The 20,348-nt window shown below is 34.8% G+C and overlaps 1 protein-coding gene and 1 long non-coding RNA gene across 2 annotated transcripts; one reads left to right on the forward strand and one right to left on the reverse strand.

Moving 5' to 3' along the window:
* The first annotated feature begins 217 nt into the window (after positions 1 to 217).
* LOC114351114 (uncharacterized) lies at positions 218 to 12,446 on the forward strand. Its single transcript, XR_003655759.1, has 2 exons — positions 218 to 313; positions 712 to 12,446. It is a non-coding gene; the product is annotated as an uncharacterized LOC114351114 (long non-coding RNA).
* A 1,415-nt stretch (positions 12,447 to 13,861) lies between these two features.
* LOC114351119 (mitochondrial translation elongation factor Tu 2) lies at positions 13,862 to 19,650 on the reverse strand. Its single transcript, XM_028302185.1, has 6 exons — positions 19,271 to 19,650; positions 18,706 to 18,959; positions 18,280 to 18,403; positions 17,438 to 17,688; positions 16,554 to 16,782; positions 13,862 to 14,122 (listed from the first exon to the last, which is right to left on the reverse strand). Exons 1-6 carry the CDS (start codon positions 19,566 to 19,568, stop codon positions 13,920 to 13,922), a joined length of 1,359 nt encoding a protein of 452 aa, XP_028157986.1. The 5' UTR covers positions 19,569 to 19,650; the 3' UTR covers positions 13,862 to 13,919.
* Positions 19,651 to 20,348: the final 698 nt, after the last annotated feature.

Consider the following 20,348-nt stretch of genomic DNA (forward strand, 5'->3'; position numbering starts at 1 on the left):
CAAAGGAATTAAATCACCGATTGAGGAGTCAAATCATGTCACAATAAAAACTCCTCCTCCCTCTTAAAGGTGGCTATGACCAAAGTGCTACTAAATTAGTCAAAAGTATCATACTAAAGTACTAGGTAGTTTTACCTGATATTCCTTATAATACTTTTCGTTGTTGAATTAATTATACCACAGACAGATACATATCATACATTATTGTTTGCAGGACGAGCCGTCGCCCCAAGCCTCCGCTCCGCCGCCGACGCCAAAGCAACCGCCTGACACGCAGAACAACCCCAAACCGCCGCCCTCTGACAATAAAGAGGTAAATTACTACATAGTGTAATATGCTCGATGAACCGATGACAGATAGCACTGGTTAGCGATGAGAGTTTATCTTTTCCCGGGGACAGTCTAGTTGGGTTTTTATTGGCCGTCAATCTGCAGATCCTAGTTATACATGAGTTGCATAGATGGGAATAGTCCCATTCTGTAATGCTGGAGGTACAGTTATTATAGTACATAAAATTTTGAAAACTACCCGAATTTCAGACATTCTAATTTACCTGAATGACAGAACAAAGTTACTGTTCAAATTTACCCAAGATGCCCGATGTAATGACGATAGCTCATCATGTTAAAAACCCCGCCATATTATAGAGTTGTAATAATAGTTGCAAGTTTGTCGCTAAGATTATTGAAATAAACACGTTAATATTTCAGGACAAGCCTTCCAACGACCAGCCTCAGAAGTCCGATTCCAAAACGGAAAACAAAGCAAACAAAACGGACAAGTCTCAAGAAAACTCAAAGAACAACCAGCGCCGGACGCAAAACTACAGGAAAGTCAACGGGTTCTACCAAAAGAACCAGAGGTACGACAATAGGTTCATGCATAATAGGCACCCGTACCACTATTTAGCTACGGGACCTATCAACTAAGATGCTGATTGATTTGGAGATGAAAACCTTATTATAGAACCTGTAGGCTTAGGATGCGCGCCGCGATAAGCGCTTATCACGCCATTTTATCGACTTTGTCCATACATTTTGGCGTCGATAAAGTATGTCACGACGCGCATCTTAGCCCAGCTGGTAAGTACATAACTCATCCAACTCACAAATAGATGGCGCTAGACTCATTAAAGCTTTGTCAAAGTGTCATAGACAATCGTTTATTGTCTATGCCTCACATATAAATGCTCTATGGTGCGCACGAACTGGGACTGTTCTAATTGAACATCTATTTGTAATTATACTTAAGCTTTTGTCTTGCCTTGTTTTCTGTTAGTTACGATATAAATATTATATCACACTAAAAATTTTGTTTTGATTAACAGTTCTATTGAGGTTTTCATCCCAAATAATATTGGTGGTTAGAAAATTGGCAACGTCGAAAAAATTTGTACGCATTTCAATTGCAGGCTTTTAAACGATACAAACATATTTATATACAAATACTATACTCAGTGTTATCGACTTCGCTTGAGCACTTAATTTTAACATAGTCGAAGAGCTATAATTGCCAATTTTCTTATAAATGTATACCGTAATATGTATTTTATGTCGTTTTAATAATGTTCAGATTGGAACAGCAAAACGGCTGTACGAATTTTGAGACGTCATTTAGCCTTCTGCATTTCAGTCGTAATCCTGTGTAGTACGAATATACCATATTATAACTAGTTAACTAAATTTTATAACTATAGTTTGGTGGCTTTAACTGTTCGATTTCCATAGCAACGTTAGGGGTTGGGAATGTATTTTAAAAAGTATTTAAATGTTTCATAAAATGTGCAAATTCATATCAATGTTAAACTATTCTGTATGATGATATGAATGCATATCACCAGATGGTCATTCCTGTGCTATACTTGTTGTCTGGTTTAGATAATTATATGTCTATCGATTGTTGAAGGACAGAAGTTGTATTGTAAATACACAAGTCCGCATAGATTAGGCCAAAAATGTAAACAAATTGTTGACATTTTAATTCTATGTCTCTGTTCAAAGTCTTGTCATTTTCATCTTCTTTGGACAAAATAAGGATGAAGTCGAATTGTCGCTTATAAAGTCAGCCATAACTGTAAACATTTTTGACCTTCTCTAAATGGCTAGACTTTACACTTCTGCACTCTACGTTGCCAACACAGAGACCTATGGTAGATAATAAAATGGGGTCGTTGCAATCCTTTATAAAATATCATATCATCAAAAAAAAATTTAATAAATTTACGTACTACACTTTTTAAAATATAACAACTTTGCATTTAAATAACTCATCTGATTATAAAAAGTGTATGCGTAAAAAGACTTACAGGTAAACAGAGGACAAACAGGACCACATTATTAATATATAAAAAAGTATATAACGTTAATCTGAATAGATGTTCTAGGTTAGTACATGCCCTGCGTAATTTATTAATCGTGCTTGCTGGGTTGTATGTTATAAAGTATTACCTATCTTCACGGATGTTGGAGATCAGATGGCTAGTTTACGTCTAGTACTTGCCAAATTGGTTCGTATGGTGTGAGCGAAATAGTAGGCATATTTCGTCCCTTTAGTAAGATTAAGATTGTTCATGTTGACACACGATGCTTTGTTTGTCATAGTCAAAATTTAATGTTTACATTTTATAATGTTCACTGTAGCCTAAGTGCAAGCAAACACTTAAAACTCCAAATTCAAATTTTCAAATTCGAATTCAAATTCAAAATTATTTATTATCCAAAATCAAAATGCTTCCATCTGTGGTAATGTTTAAAATTTTCCATGCTTGGAACCTAAAGTTCTCGCTATTGTTGTTTGTTTACACTCATGGCTGAAGTGAGGTAGCACTTAAAACCCGTTGTTAAATCGTTTGTCGTCATGAACCACGTCTCGAATTATAGTAAATGGAATATTGGTGGCACTGGATGTATATTTAAAGTTGTATTTCGCGTGAGGTGTGATATTCGTCGGTAGTAAACTGCTAGAATGTTAGTTTGAAAGACTGTGTGGCCTGTGTTAGGCTTTTTACTACGCGTGCCTGTTCAAGTATAAATACAGCGTCTAGTCATTGCAATCCAATAGCAAAACACTTACTGGGATACGACCAGGAAAGTACACGTAAATTCTTCTAAAGAGATTCAGGGTTAGCTTCAGATTTGTAGTTACAAAATAAATCATAGTTATCGGTTAGTTCTGCTTTCATAGACATACAGGCAGATTTAAAGTAATCAAGAATTTATCTAGACATTGTCCCACTCAGAGCTTAAGTAGTAAAAATACAAATAATCTTTAAATATAGATAAATTACAGTAAAGAGACAATTTAGAATTCTTTTATAAACATTACAAAACTGATGATGCCCATAATTTACTTTGGAAGAGATCGATGCTCGTACTTGGTTGATATCTGAAATAAGTGATAATAAAATCGACTGATCATAACCAAAATATTACTTTATTATGTATTTCGCTCACACCAACCTCTATAAAATGTGATGTTTCTACGACTAGTTGACACTATTTTAATATATCACGTTTCGTGCAAATAATAACAAATATATAAAATGAAGTTATGAACTACTAGCGTATAAGTGTACCATTTTTTTATTTATTCAACGTGAATATTGTTTCAATGAATTTGTATAGTTATAGTTAGTGCGATAAGCGAAGGTTAGTGGGAGATTGATTTACGGAATTGATAATAACGAATGGTATATAGTGTGAATCGCTTCGTTAGATGGTTCGGCTAGTTTTCGTCAATTCTTAATTTTAACGTTACTGTAGCGATTTGAACCGTATTACCGTAACCCTGCGGTGTATGGTTTCTAAGGCGCACTGGTGTTATTTAGTAAAATTTATGGCCAAATGTAGGAAATTTAAAGTGCATGTCAGTTCCTCACAACAAATAGATTAGTTTATTTTTTTTAGTCACATTTTCTCGTATATTGGAAGTGCTCATATTGCTATTGTTAGTACACGTAGCATGGTGTTTCAACAGTGACCCCAAAGTTCATTGTATCCTTATACAGCTTATAGTAATATTAAGCTTTTAATAACGCTTTAATTGTTTATAAAAGGTCTTATATCCTCCATACGGTGCACAAATTCAGTTTTTGCCTTTGGCAACACAAAACCAAAACATACGTAGTGTTAACAGTATCTTCCATCTTAAGTTCAGTTAGGTTAAGGGAAAAATGTTTAATTTTTTTTGTGATTAATTTTATTAACACGGTTCTGTGTATATTATGAATATACTTATATTTACAACGTTCACTTAATGACAAATGTCTAATGACTAAAATGAAATGAAATATTTTTAGTATTTGATGTAGTGCCTTTTCTATAAAGATGTGCATGCATTTTATATGACTCCGTACAACGCGTACAAAATTTAAAGAGTTGTTGTTAAAAAGAAGTTGATTTATTTTGTAGATTTTAGTTTGCCGATATTATGATTTTTACCTTATCACTTGTGATGCATTTTCCTGTGAAATATTTTTACATTTTTTTAATGAAATGATTGGAAAGATTGCAGTATTGTATCGATGGGGTTGGTGACGTTGATTACTCTAAATTTTACATAATAATTATCAAGTCTATAGAACTGGCCATAAATGTAAACATTTTGTAAACTTATCTGACATATCGATGACTCATTCATTAATAACTGATTTCTTCTCTTTTACACTTAAGATTAGAAAGAGAAAGTTCTTTAAGTTTTATGTCAAATGTTTACACTTATGGCCAGTTTACAAAAATAGACTTCATCTCAAACGTAATAAAGTTTAAAATGTTATTAGATCTGACAACCGCCCCAACATGAATGCTTCCATTTTGTTATTCAATGGTTATTAGTACAATCGATTTGCACTTATAATACGAATTTAGAGTGTAGTCAAAGTTATTCGTCTTGTTCTTACAAATGTATTTGTAGCACAATAATGAAGTTTAGTTTCTTAGCAAATTTTAGTAGTTAGATAATAATTATTATATTATTTTTGAAACCTGTTGCTCGGTATAACGATGGGTACAGAAATTTTGATGTTGATAAGCAAATATTAAGTTTTGGTCTGTTCCGAATCGATTTATTAAAAACAACTTTTATAGGTACATTTTTAACAGCTGACGGAGGATTTTAAACATCGCTAGTTATTGCGGTATTTTTCAAAACGTTTTTATCACCTAAGTCAGCCATTGCAATAGCTTGTGCAATATAAGGTATTTTAAAAAGTTTTTACTAAATTCGAATTGAAACAGACTATGTTTAGATGTTTCCATTTACTGCGGAAATATAACAATTTTGCTGGAATAAATGCGGACTCCTAAATTTAATTATCTTGAGGTTATAGGGTAATTTGACACTTAAATCTGTCCATTTTCTAATAGTTTCCTTAAATTTAAACTTAAATATTTTTAATCCGGGTGTTGGTCAAACTAAAATCAAAATTACTAAAACGGGATACATGAACACATATCTGTGTTACAGTACGACATAATATAAAATATCGGATTCCTCAGGCATCTTAGCTAGTTTTAATATGTATTATAACGACATAAGATGCAATAATAAGTGCACGTGCACGGATCCGGCGTGATCCGATCTTCCGGATATCCGGAAGCCATTTTATCCTGTGTCGTACTGTATCTATTAAAACACCGGAGTTCCTCTTTCCAGTATTAATTAACTCTTGTTAAACCTTCCCTATTTCTAAAGTTGCCATACAATTAAGTAACTGTTTACCTCAATTTTCTGACTTGCTTGAAATTTATTATATTATTTTCGCGCAAATGTATTTAGATCAATCTACCAACCGTTTTGGAAGTTAACAAATTTTAATACGGACCCGAACGCGTTAAAACGGATCTGTTGATAGATTATATGAAATGTTTAAACTAAATATTTATAATGCTATTTTGAAATGCGATGTGGTCAAATAGATAGTTATAGTGTAAATTTTAATATGCATGTGCAATATAAATACCTTAAAAGTCTGGCAAGTGAAGCATTAAATATGACAATAGTAATAAAATTGACTAATAACTCAATATCAGTGGCTCAGATTTCATTCGCCAAACTGAACGGTTATTTTAAAGCATTTTGCAATGTACTAGTATAAATAGGCTGTTAAAATTTTTAGATATCACACAACGAACGTAGTCCGTCAAAATAAGTATTTTTGTAGTTCAATTGCAATCAACATTTATTTCAAAATAAGTCCTTTCACATCTACTAACAAAATACTGATTGTATTTATACGTTTAGAAGTAAATCCAGATGCCTACAGTGCTAAATTGATATTATGGTTAAATTTTTGCAGTAACAGTATTCTGGGTATTTTAGATGTAGTGCAAACAATATTATCTGTCCTTCTCATAAGCAAAGCTGTACTATTTTGTCAGTAAAAAAAATATTGTGAAAACATGGCTACATGTCAGTAGGTGTGAACAGAACTTTAAATTAATTAAGTATATCGCATTTCAGAATTAGTTGGCGGCTTATGTTAATTGTTATTTTATTTTATTAGTTTTGAATTGACAGATGAATTTATTTACTTATTTTATTATATACGGAGTATAGACCATTATAGAAATCAAATGCAATGGCTATGAATTAAATGTGCTTGCTTTTAGATAACCTCAAAATTAGGGTATGCTATTAATAAGAATAGCGAATGTATTCGGTATTGCCACAACTAGCTTCTTTTAAATTAGATCCGATAGGATGGGTCGTTGCTTCTGACTTATAAACGAAAAATGTATAAAAGGCAAAATGTAAAACTGCCTTATAAATTTATATCGCCTAAATCGTAAAGAGCAGTAAGTGAACTTACGACTCTATACGTTGGAGTGTTAACAGACAAATAGGATATATTTTTACTAAAAAAATAAAATTACCAAGTAATGAGCGACCATAATAAAATACAATAGTTATAACAAATAAGTACTGTTTTATAATTTATTTAGAACCGTTAAATTTTTGTATGGCCTACGACAAACAAGGATATACGTGAGTATATCAGCTTTAATGTTTGATGGCTGTGAATTACGGGGGTAAAGTAGAGTTAGCAAGAAGCAGCGATCCAGCCTCAAAAGTTGGCTGACAAGCGCCCTTTGAGTTGGCTCAAATATCGTACCTTCCGTCCAGAAATTGGAATTTTTCACATAGTATAAGCTTCCCATTTTCGCATTTGTTTATTCCAAACTTTCCATAACCTGTACTGCTATCAATCTTACTTTAATGTACGCGATACAGGCTCTTAAAACCCTATAATTAAATCAATATGCTATATTAAATATTTAAGTTTACTTTAGTTTTCTTCTAAGAAAAAAATACATATGCAAATATGATTATTATTTCTGACTTTCTACGTGACCAACGCTTATAACAGCATATCTTTATAAGAATACTGTGTGATATAACCTAATTATAATTAATGAAATGTCCTTTAGTCCTTAATATGAAAAAAACTATAATACCAAAACTATCCAGTACTTAATTTAAAGCCAATATAGTAAACGCTTACGATGGGGTATACTTTTAAGTGTAAGTGAATGATTCTAAAATTTCCTATAGTTAAACAGTAAATACGTCCTTTTGACTTCTATAAGCCATCCAGTTCGCTCTCCAAACCCATTGTCGGTTGAAATAAAAGTCACGGTGCTAGAGAATTAAAAAGAGTTGTATAAAAATAAAATAAAAAGCCACGATACTAAAATAGATTTGGAAAGCGAACTATGACTTCGCTATTCAGACTTGCATTGAGGTATCTACAGAATATAATTTTTTACCTACACTCAAATACTGAAAGTTTCGTGCCAAAGTCTGGGTAGCGTAAAGTCTAATCGGCTTAGGCTCAAATTCTGTAACGACACTCAAAGTTCCATTCATAAAGTCTGTGATTGGTTAAATTGCAATATTTTAGACCAATCCTATTCCTGAGTGTGGAATCATACTAGAGTGTCGTTACAAAACACGCCCTAAAGAATCATTGCATCAACATAATTTAACCTAAGAAACGTTATGAACGCTAGAGTATGTAGTTAGAAAATGTGCATGATTAATATCATATAGCGATTGTTAATTATTATGTTTTGTTTATTGATTAGTCGATGTTCTAGATATTTGAGATGGTAGTGAATAATACACATTTAACAATATTTTCATATGTGGAGCCAGTGGGCCCTATGTTATTTTAACCCTCGTTAAGGGCCTAAATATACAGCATTAGTGTCTAAATCCGATATTTATCAATGTTTTTGCTCCTTAAATCCTGAATGTACAAAATATAGACACACTGTGCTAGTGTATTCAGCTAGTTTTTTTTAGGAATTGTTAGGCGTGGTCGTGACCACTAGGAAGACTGGAAAAATATTCTCATTATTTAAAGTCATTGACGAGAAAAGTGATGTTGTGTAGAAGTGGGGTTTAATTTATTTATTTACCATTATGTTTCTGATACGTCGATGGCACGTTGCATCTCGTGGAATATTCTAAGAGTTAATTTGTTGAATGTGGATCAATCTTAGAGCTTTATCGAATTTGATAATAATTTACGGATGAATATTTATAAAAAAATGAAGTTGAAACGTGGTAGATATTCATAACTCACTGTTTAGATAGTTATTCCTGCAAGATTGTGTATCGTAGTTGGTTTTTTATCTATTTTAAATGATGCTAGTTGTGTAGTTTGATATCGACGTGAGCCTTTGCCACTAGGTGAAGTTAGGTTAGATAGATACGGTCCTAATGCTTTTAGTAGGTACGAATCTAATAGTTACATGTTTTAACCGTGCATGGTTTATTGGATCCTCGTTAGAACAATATGTGACTATTTAGCATAATATGCGTCAGTTTTTCAAATAGGGATACGGTGATGGTTAGGTTTATCGATGTGGCTCATAAAGTTGGAGCAGACTTGTAGATTCGCATCGTATGCACAAATACTCCGCTGTATAACGTATTTTAATCACTGTTTTGATATGAGGTGTCGTACGGAGTTGTGGGATGTTTTATATTAGTTGCAAATGTTAGTATTTATAGTGGAATGAGTGTGGACAATAAGGGTGGTAAGTCCGGTATGTGTAATCTATTGTGATACGCCACGAGCCAGCCCTGTGCTATGGTACTACCACCACAGTTTATAATCTAACTATATTAGGTTATTAAGTTTAACATTGCTTCTACGAGGTTTTGCCGTAACATTAGGCAGGTTTTTTTCTATTGGGTATTTAGCGGATTTGATATATTTTGAGCCATTATTTAGTGTGCAAAGTCTACTAATATTTTTGCTACTCGCCCGTTCGCAGTTATTAGCTCTGTCCAGTATATAGGAATGGCATCATGAATTTGATACGTGAGGACCAAATCTGGTTTTTGTATTTTATTGTGAGTCGATAAAAAATGGGAATACAGGATTTATTTTGCCAGTTCCTCTTAAATGTAAGTGAGAATTTCTAAAATATTTTTATAGTTGTAAGTGTTGGTAAATTAATTTTTACATTATGTACTGTGTAAGCTAGTGCACAAGTATTAAAACTCGGGCTCACCGATTGTGGGGATATTCTCTTTAATTTTCATTTTCCTGTTCAACTTGTTTGGGAATTGATCGCCATTCGAAGGATTTGTTAGGGCATACGTAATGTCGAATAGTTAGTTTTAATTGTGGTGCTAAACTACACTGTACGTCGACACCAATAATGTATTTTGTATGTTTATCATTTAAGTTGTAAGTGACATTTAAGTGACAGTGTTAATCCAGTTAAAATAATATGTATTTTTTATCGGAAAATGTAATGGGATATGTAACAGGATTGTTTTCTTATTTAAAGTCAAATATTAAATTAAATCTCACTACATTTAGTCCGAGTGTTTCTGTGACTCGTTGTTTTAATACAAATGTATGTAATTCAATTGATTAGATTGTTGCACTTTTGCCATAATAAATGGTACCAGTATTCGGCCCGCCAATAATCGACATAGGTATTATGAGGTATAATTGATTAGCAATGTGTAATGTAAACAAAAATGATACTTATCGCAATGCAAGAGATGCTTCTTTCTATTTTTTATACCTAGCATTTTCATGTCTAACCTACAGCGACACTGCCACTGTAAAATGCCCATTAATTACGTACTTTTAAAGCTGCATTCTGTTTTTTTATCATTGTTTCTTGTTATGATTATTTTGTTGTTTTAGCAAAGCTTTGTAGGCGCAACATTGTGTTAATATTAAATAGATCGAAATGAAAATTTGCTAGTCCTACTCCGTGTATAACTTTGGATCTGTCCGATTAAAAAAATACTTAGATGTTTTAAGATACTTAAAAAAATAATACAAAATATACTGTCTGTGGTGAATATCGAATTTTATGAGCTTATTAAAACTTAATTCCATGGTATTGGTATTGCGAAAATATTATATCATGGTGTGCTAATTATGTATATTTTTTGATAGTGCACGTCTCAATTTTCTAATCTTGTAAAGTTTTTTACCAATGCTGGGTTTTCCCGTGTTTCCTAAGGATTATTCGAGTTTATATTCAAACAGATTTGAGGAAATTTTAGCACCCTTCCGTTATGTTACTCTTTTATACGTTACTTCTTCATATTTTTTTACTTTAAAAATCATGATTACAACGGTCGCATTTACCTTTAAACTACAAAATAATTTCGATATTTACACAAGAATAATCTTCACTCTATAATATTTGCTCACTTTAATCACTACATACATAACAGAAGGGTACCTGTAAATTTAACTGTAAAAGTTAATGTTATTCGCCCCAGTTATAAATTTTCTGCTCTGCTAAAATCAATACAAAACTATTGATACTTTTATAAACTCAAGTGAATTGTTACGGGCTGGTTAATTCGTTCAATTTGAAGTTTTAAACGAATATTGAATTAGTAGAGCGGAAATCAGAGATGTGCAATATCGAAAAGCGGGTACTACTCTAAAAATCCAAAAAAAGTTTGTTAAACGAAGCTAAATAGTATTTCATAAGATGCCAAGTTAGTTCTTGCATTGGACCAAGGAATAACGTATTTTATAAGTGTAGCTCATTTCACTTGCTGATTGGTACCTACGGCATTTTACATAGATGGGAAAAGTAAAAAAATATATGATAAAATTAATATTTTGACATGTCTTCTGTCTCTTCATGTTAGATCCATGTATACAAGTATCTTTGTGATTAATGTTTATTAGATAATACACTGCGCGGTGACGTTATCGTGACAGACTGATTTTAGAGCAGGTATATTACTTTGGATGGGAATCACGTGGTCACCGTCGTGGTGCGTTCTGCTCCTTGCAGTATTATAGTGCGGGTAGTTGTGTGCGAACCGAGGCTGCCCACAGTTGCGACGTGTCATTATTCTCCGAGGTAAAACGCCGTATGTGTACTTACGCCATTGTACACTTACGTACAAACTTGCACATATTCGTGGCAACGATTTTTTAGAAAAGTTCCTATCTGATACGAGTTTGACATTGCGTCGTTACTGTGCGAAATGCCTTATTGAATGCTTTACCGTTTTGAAGTGGCGAAATATGACCGGAATTTGATGATAGTTTATAGATATTTTGTGCAATATAATATTACATAATATTTATATTCCAAATACCTACTTATTTAATATTTATTATGGTTAATATATTTCAAATTATGACGCTCTTTTTTCACAATCCGCGAATAATGCATGAAGTACCTGTAGATAAAATATTATTTATTACTTACAACTATGGCCAGTGAACGTTACTTTCAATTCAACATCTGGTCATATTCCGTACTGTCAATATGTTACCTGATATAGAGAAATAATGGAGCAGTCAGCAGCACATCAATATACCACAAAAATACATTTTTTTCTAATGTATTTTGGACTTTAAAGTTAAACACCAAAATGGTTCAAAATCAATTGAGAAACGTAACATTTTGTGGTAAATTGACATGCCGTTGTCTGTACACAGCACACAACTATCCAACCTGAATATCGTAGAGAAATAAAATATCCATTTAGGAGTATCGGTGTTATGAATCTAGTTCACAATTTATATAAAACATAGTGTACGCCGTCTGTTCAAAATGTTGTGAAATATAAATGTTAAATGTTGTCCTACTATCAATCCGTTAGGCCCAGAACAGACGGTGAAACGCAACTGCAACGAAACTGCAACTTTGTGATGATTCTAATGAATAAAACTGAAACTTTTAAACTGGTCGCGTCATGTGTGGTCTCTCAACGGACGCTATGGCAGAAACTTAGATGCAACTCAAAAGTAACTAGCAGTTGCAGTTTCGTTACAGTTGCGTTTCACCGTCTGTTCTGGGCCTTAGGGTTATTGTTTATCTGGATATTCAGTAGTTAATGCTAGATGCAGTCTTGATTTTTTCTTACTAATGTTTTGTTACTGTTTTGGCACTGTATTAATTACCTTCTGACAAAAAATATATAATGAATAAAAGTTCTTGCAGTTTTATTTTTGAACCCTGACATTTTGTACAGTCGATATCAAAAATATCTTAACACATTCACTCTTTACAAAATGTTCTTTTTAAATTGTATCAAGTATATTTACTGTGTCAATAAACTACAAAATTCTCCGAGCACTTCACTGTAAAAATATTTTGATGTCGACTGTAAATTCCAAATGTATAGAAAAAGCTTTCCGCCCGCGGCTTCGCCCGCGTGGAATTTTGTCTGTCACAGAAAAACTTTATCGCGCGCGTCCCTGTTTCAAAAACCGGGATAAAAACTATCCTATGTTCTTTCCCGGGACTCAAACTATCTCTATGCCAAATTTCATCAAAATCGGTTGCGAGGTTTAAGCGGGAAAGCGTAACAGACAGACAGACAGACAGAGTTACTTTCGCATTTATAATATTAGTTGGGATAATATGTTTAAGCTACTGCATTATTGGCGCCAAAACACGGTAAACCGACGTCTTACTTCATCTCTTTCACTCCTTGGGCAAGCGAGATGGATATATCCTAAACCAAACTTTTACAGCTTACAACACAGCAGCAATCTGAAGGTTCTATCGGCCACAGTGTTAACTATTCATTTCCGTTTTTGCTCTCGCTCTCATCAAATGGTGATTCTTTGCGATAGAACGAGACGACATGACCGGCAATGGGTAGTTAAACACTGTTGCCGATAGTACAGACGACGGCACGTCAACGTAACCACTGTGAGTTGTAATAAGGGCAAGTTTGAAAATGACAAAAGACATTTGACAAAAATGGGTAGCCTGATGTGCTGTCGTGTGTACAACCAATCAAGCTAACTGCGCACCTCGCTGGAATGCAACTCCCTCACAGATCGGGCGTCGATGTGACGTCACGGCTGCCGGGTGCGCAATTAACTCTTGACTTATGGTCCTATGTCCCCTAGATGGGGCAGAGGGCGTCCACAACAGTCCTCCATCTCGTTCGGTCTTGAGCTTCTCGCTTGATCTCGCTCCAGGTCTTGCCGATCTTCTTCGCCTCGTCCGCTACAGTGCGCCGCCAAGTTTGCCTGGGTCGACCACGTTTGCGTTTTCCTTGGGGATTCCAATCCAGAGCCTGCTTAGGGATGTGATCGGGGTCCCTTCGGAGAGTGTGGCCAATCCAGTTCCACTTGCGGCGCTTGATCTGCTGGTCGATCGCAATTTCGTGGCAGCGTTCCAATAGCTCGACGTTGGAGATTTTCTCGGGCCAGTATATGCCGAGAATTCGGCGAAGGCAGCGATTGATGAAGACCTGCAGCTGGTGCGAGATAACCTTGGTGACCTTCCACGTTTCACACCCATAGAGCAGAACGGATTAAACGTTGGACCCGAATATTTTAATAACAATTAACTCGACCGGGTTGTATTAATGAAATAATTTATAACCAAGAAGTATTAATCAAATAATTTATTAACAATATCTACAAATTACAATACTATTTACATCCCTATTCATAATTCATCACAACTTTTCCTAGTTTTCCTTTAGGAACGTCTATAGACTTCAGAGTCTCGGTTATGATTCCAGTGGCCACTGTGACATTGTTCTCTCTAATTGTGAACGGCTGGCCTTGCGTCATCACCATGCCTTCTAGTAAGGTTATGTAGACCTCCCCATGGTCACCAGGCATCATCATGTGCATTGATGGATCTGGAAAGTAAATAAAAATTAAGAAGTTACTTCTTCTTCTTCTTTTATTATGGCAACGGCTTGGTTTTGAGAAAATATAGAAGTTAGTCACGAAAAGTATAAAGGCGTGCGCACGGGTGACTTGTCACCGTGACAGTATGTCTCTCCATAGATAAGATTTAAGTACTACGTTTTATCTCTTTTTCTCTTTATAAAGGTAAGGGAGAAAGATATTTTATACTCACACAGTGACAAAGTCACCGTGCGCGCATAGCCTTACTATCACAAAAAGTTTCTAAAAATAATGTCAATAACAATACTTTTCTTGATACCCTTCATATTTTTTATAGTCACACTCATGTGAAATTAAATTAATTAATTCTAAATTCTTAAAATATTTTCGTATTTATAAAAAATATTTTTCACGATTCTTTTGGACTATTTGTTCACTATTCGGAACTTGTACTGAAAACTTAATTATTATTTTCGGATAGCAACATTAATGTCGAAAGTGGCAACACTGTCAGTTTGAAAGTGGAACTCGGCGGTAGTTGTGTCGTGCGCGTTTCAAATCGCGGAACCGCGGTTAAATTCGTCGCGATAATATCGTATAAGCTTCAGAGTAGTGTTTAAGTAGTTTGTTTTTCTTTAATTAGACATTGCACAAGTGAAAGGTGGTAAAGTTGTTGGCGGGAAGAGTAGACGCATATCTGGGCCCAGTGTTGGGCAGCTGGTCGAATTTACAAGCTGAGGCGATATCTCCAAAAGACAAGGTAAGTCTGCACGCATTTATCTTTGTTTTAACATCAATTTTCTCCATTAAATCACTAAGATAGCTGAACATTATCATTTGTTTAAATACTTTAAAAACATTTTCGCCCTTACCGCTTAGGGTGGATTGGACCAAACAAGAGTAAATATTAATCTCAGGATAAAAGTTTGGTCGAATCGGGCCTAAATCAATCAATTTTAGCCTTGGTTTTTTCCTTAAATTAATTTAAAAATTAAAACAGATTGTTCCTTTCCGTTAATAAAGACTGATAGACAAAATAATCATTGGCACAGAACACCTAATTCTAGTACGAACTGCAAGCCGAATATTATTAAGGTCATAGCACACTTATCAACCCGGAAAGGGATCAAGTACAACACCTTTCACCGCGAGGCGAGGCGTTTACGTTACTAAAATTATAAATAAATTAAAATTCATAAAATTCATTTATTTTTGCAAATAGGCTTTAAAAAGCGCTTTTACACGTCCCAATATTAACCTTACCACTGCTTCGGGACAATAAATGGGCCAGTGCTGAGAAGAAGCAGCGCAAGAAACTCAGTCACTATTGTCAGCCTCCTTTTCAAGGTTTTACAGTCTTTAAAATATACAAATTATAGTCATAAGTATTAATGCGAGCTAGGTAGTTAAACATTCCAAACATTTTTATCCTTTATANATCTGCTTAAAAATTCGTGTTTTTTTGGTTATTTTATAAATTTCTCAAAAAAATGCCCCTATAACCGGTGGTTTTTATTACTTTGTATTATTTTCTATCGTATTATCTTTGTAAAACCAAAAATCGCATGTCTCTATCCCTATCACAACATTTGCAATGATCGTTTGAACTAAGCCTCTCCGGGCGCGCCATTCAACGCTTCGTTAACAACAAAACTGAAAATGGCTCTAGATTTGTAATTTTGATAAAGACAAGTTAGATTTCAAATAAAAACAAAAGATTTCGAAGTAAAATAAGCATTTAAGTTAAAATTAAAATTGTCTCTACCTGTAGCGGAGAATAATGTTGTGGCAGGCCTTTGTTCAAACGATCATAGCAAATGTTGTGATAGGGATAGAGACATGCGATTTTTGGTTTTAATAAGATAAAACGATAGAAAATAATACAAAGTAATAAAAACTACCGGTTATAGGGGCATTTTTTGGAGAAATTTATAAAATAACCAAAAAAACACGAATTTTTAAGCAGATTTTTTTCAAAAAGTATCATTTTTTATTATTTGTTGGCATTTTTTGTGTATTTCATGTATTTTTTTAGTATCGCCTGTTATTTAGCATTATTACTGTTTTTATTTTTTCAGGATATACCGCTTAGTTTAAAAGTTATTACGTTTTCTTTACAATAAGTAATTTGAAGAAAAAAAATTCTATAAAAAAATAAAAAAAAATCTCAAAAAAATTTTGTCCTCTTTTTTGTCGATAAAAATAGGTCTAGTTTCATCTATTTTCATATGTACACTTTAACGTGACTCACACTGTATAATCATCAACTTTATAGTAGCCCTTTTTCATTAAAGTGCTTTTGAACCTACTGTGCGAATAAGTGTGCGTTGCAATACGGAGTTTCAGTCAAAATATTGACTGCCTCGGTTACGAACGATCCGTTTCCGGGTTGGTAAGTGAGCTTCGTCCTTTACTCGTTTAACAAACTAAAATTCTCACCCAAATCAATTCTCGCAGCAATATTCCAAGTCCCGCTGAACATCTGCTGTGAATATTTCGAAAACACCGGCTTCTTCCTGCCACCCTCGTTGCGCGTCAAGAAATAAATTTTCGCTTTGTAATGGTTGCTCAATTGGAAGCTCTTTGCAGCGCAGAGCAGCATGCCAGTCTCGACTGACTTCATCTTCATGCCTCTTAGGAGTACGCCTACGTTGTCGCCGGCTAGTGCCTGAAAATAACAAAAATTAGATAATGGTAAACATCAAAGAATATACGGTTTCCGCTGTCGAGAGGTCTCGGGTTTGGTCTCGGCACAAAAATATGGTATTATAGTCTATAGGTTTGGTTCGAGTGTTTTCTATGATGTCATCATCATCTTCAACAGCCCTTTACAGCCAACTGCTGGAATATGAGCCTCCTCCACTTTATTTTTCCATAATCTCCACGCTTGGCAGACGGATTAGATTCTATGTCCTATAATATGTGTATTTAAAAATAGTTTAGTATAATATCCATTGACTGTTACTGTTACCCACACACAATGCAACCATAGCTTATTTTGGGAGTCTAGAGATTAAATGGCGCAAAGTGAAATAATGTCCAAATATATTTGTCAATTTTTCATCACAGTCCACCAAAATTAGTGTCTTTAATTATGCTGTGAACTGTAAAGGTCACGCGGGTCAACAGGTCGCGCGTCCTATCATCCCATCGCCGACGCGATCTGCACGCATTGGTTTAGCTAAAGCTTATGAGCTGTGCAATCTATATTTAATGTCATTTTCTACGCGCTCACTAGTGACGACGTTTGATATAAACTCACACTAAACCCTCTGCATAGATAGGGGCCAGATAGTTGAAAAAAAATATTCATTTTTATTTACCTCTGTAACACTCTTCTTAAATATCTGTATATCAGACAGCGTAGTCTTGATATTGTAACCAAAGCCCATCAGATCCGCATCATCATTCCGCTTCATAACCCCTCTCTTTATGGTACCAACGACCACCGTACCTCGTCCGGGCACTGTGAAAGCGTTGTCTATGGGCATGAGGAACGGAGAGGTGAGGTCTCGCACTATGGGTGGCACGTAGGAGTCCATTGTGTCTAGAAGCATTCGTATTGAGGGTGCACCTGGAATTGGAGATTTTATTTTATTGCTAAAAGTAATAAAGGCATCTTGCATCATAAAGGTAGCAGGAAAGCACTGGATGCAGGCCGCTACCAATCAATCAACGTGGAAAGCATTAGGGGAGGCCTATGTTCAGCAGTGGACGTCCATTGGCTGAAATGATGAAAAGTAATAATTTTTTTTTAAATATTTGTCAGAATGTGGCAGAAAAGTTCTCGAGTGGCGATCGCGGGCTAGTGGACGTAGTGGCAGGATGTAGTCCCACTAGGTGAACCGACGATCATAAGGTCACGGTAAGTACCTGCATTTGGGCAATGCAGGATCGGTCATTGTGGAAATTCTTGGAGGAGACCATTGTTCAGTAGTGGACCATGTGATGGTCATATGGCTGAAATGAATGAAAGAATTTTTTTTCATTCAGGCTTTTAGAAATCTTATTTAAAACCTACCATTCATTGCTTTAGGGTTTAGGACAATAATGTGGGCCAGTGCTGAGAAGAGTACATTATTTTTTTTACTAAAAGTACTTCTGTTTACAGAAAATATATTCTGACCCTAGCAAATAGTATAGAATGTAAACAATATTTACCAACCAAACTCAGATTCGTCTCCGTTCAAAGCCTTCAGTGCAGAGCCACAAATCATTGGCACGGTGTTGCCATCATATCCAAAGTCAGTCATCAGCTCTCTCATTTCAATTTCTACTAACTCTAAAAGCTGTAAAATAAGAAAAACATAAGGCAATAGTTAAATACAATTATTATTAACTCAAGATCATCATCATTACCAGAGGCAAAAGGGCGGATTTGGCCCAAACCCATGTTAGCAAGACCTTATGTAAAAGTTAGTAGTGTTATGTAAAAGGCATGTAATTGCATTGGCATGTCTAGGCTTATTTTTCAGGGGGGCCTGGCCTCTGAATGTAACAAGTAAACAGATTTATAGAAAAAAAATTTTAAGACATTTCAATGCCAGATTGTATTTTATATCATTAAAGAACATGCATAAATGAAACATACCTCATTATCAACAATATCAGCTTTATTTATAAACACCAATATGTGCTGTATCCCCACTTGTTTGGCTAGCAACAAGTGCTCTCTAGTCTGAGGCATCGGTCCATCGTTTGCAGCGACCACTAAAATTGCAGCGTCCATCTGAGACGCTCCTGATATCATGTTCCGTACATAATCAGCGTGTCCGGGGCAGTCGGTGTGAGCGTAATGCCTGAGTTTTGTGTTATAGCCTATGTGAGCTGCGTTTATTGTTATACCTGGAATATAAATTATGTTTTTTAGTTTATTTAGGTGTGCAAATATTACTTGGCAGGCAACAAACATGGTTTTGCACTTGAAATGGTCTGTGTGATGTGAAGTAATCTAATATTCAACAAAATGTCTTGTATGGCTCTTATAATTCATTAATGGTTTTAAAATAAAGACCTAGTTAGCAAGTAAATATAAAACTTGAATGAAATGAAACTAAGCTCAAACTAACTATAAACACATTATTAATGTTTTAGACTGTACTAGATCGCTCACGTAATATTGATTTAATTCTAAAAACAAAGAAATACCAACAAACCTCTTGCCTTTTCTTCAGGTGCCCTATCAATCTCATCGTACGAAACAAAATGTGCTAAACCGTCGTTAGCCAATACCTTCGTAATGGCAGCAGTCAAGGTGGTCTTCCCATGGTCTACGTGCCCTATAGTACCAATATTACAGTGTTTCTTCTCCTCAATCTGACTCGCAGCTTTGGTTGAGAATTCGTTACAGAAAACACTGATAAATAACCTATTGCACGGCTGTATATTGCTTTTGTAGGATGGTCGTTGAATAATTTTGTAGTAAAATGAACGAAATAAAATTCGTCCACTCATTTTTACGGTTTGTTTTAATTTTCACATCAAAAAGTTGAAATTTTTAGACCAAATTTTTGAGGTTATTTTGGTTATAATATTTCAAGATGACAGCAAATGTCATTGTTGAGACAGTTCGTTTTGCGTTCAGAAACACGTACACAAACTATAACCTTTTATTATGTAATCTTGAGTCTTTCAGTATTTTCAAGTATTTTGTTCATTTCTAACTTTATACAGCTGTGGGGTAGTGCATGCAACTCAAACCTCTCCATGATACAGAGGCTTCAGAATATAATTCTGCGTACCATATCATGTGCCCCATGGTTAGTTAAAAACACCGAAATCCACGAGGCCCTGCTGATGAACACAGTGTTGGAGGAAATACGATCCACTGCAGAAAACTACCAAGAACGGCTGGCCCTGCACCCCAATGAGCTGGCCTCGGAACTGCTCCAAAAAAGCTATAGTAAACGCCTCAAGAGAGTGTAGAAATACATAAAGAAGTAGTAGTACGAGAGCCCACGACCAAAACCATGTGTCATAGCAATACGGCAAAAACCCTATAAAATCGTTAGATTGTATGATTCTGAACCCGACTAGGTGTGTAGTAACGGTCGAAAGTGTAGCAACTGAGTGGGAGGCCATTTCTGCTGTGTCAAAAAAAAAAGACAGTCGGTATTATAGCAATACGTCTGATAGTGAAAATGTACATAGATTTTATAATTGTATTACGAAAAAGTTTGTTTTCAGACATTTTGCGCGTAGCATATAGCCTGTGCGCATTTTTGAAAATGTCAA

Source organism: Ostrinia furnacalis, unplaced genomic scaffold, assembly GCF_004193835.3.
Source record: "Ostrinia furnacalis isolate ACB-3 unplaced genomic scaffold, ASM419383v2 OfSCF1092, whole genome shotgun sequence".
Taxonomy (NCBI): Eukaryota; Metazoa; Arthropoda; class Insecta; order Lepidoptera; family Crambidae; genus Ostrinia; species Ostrinia furnacalis.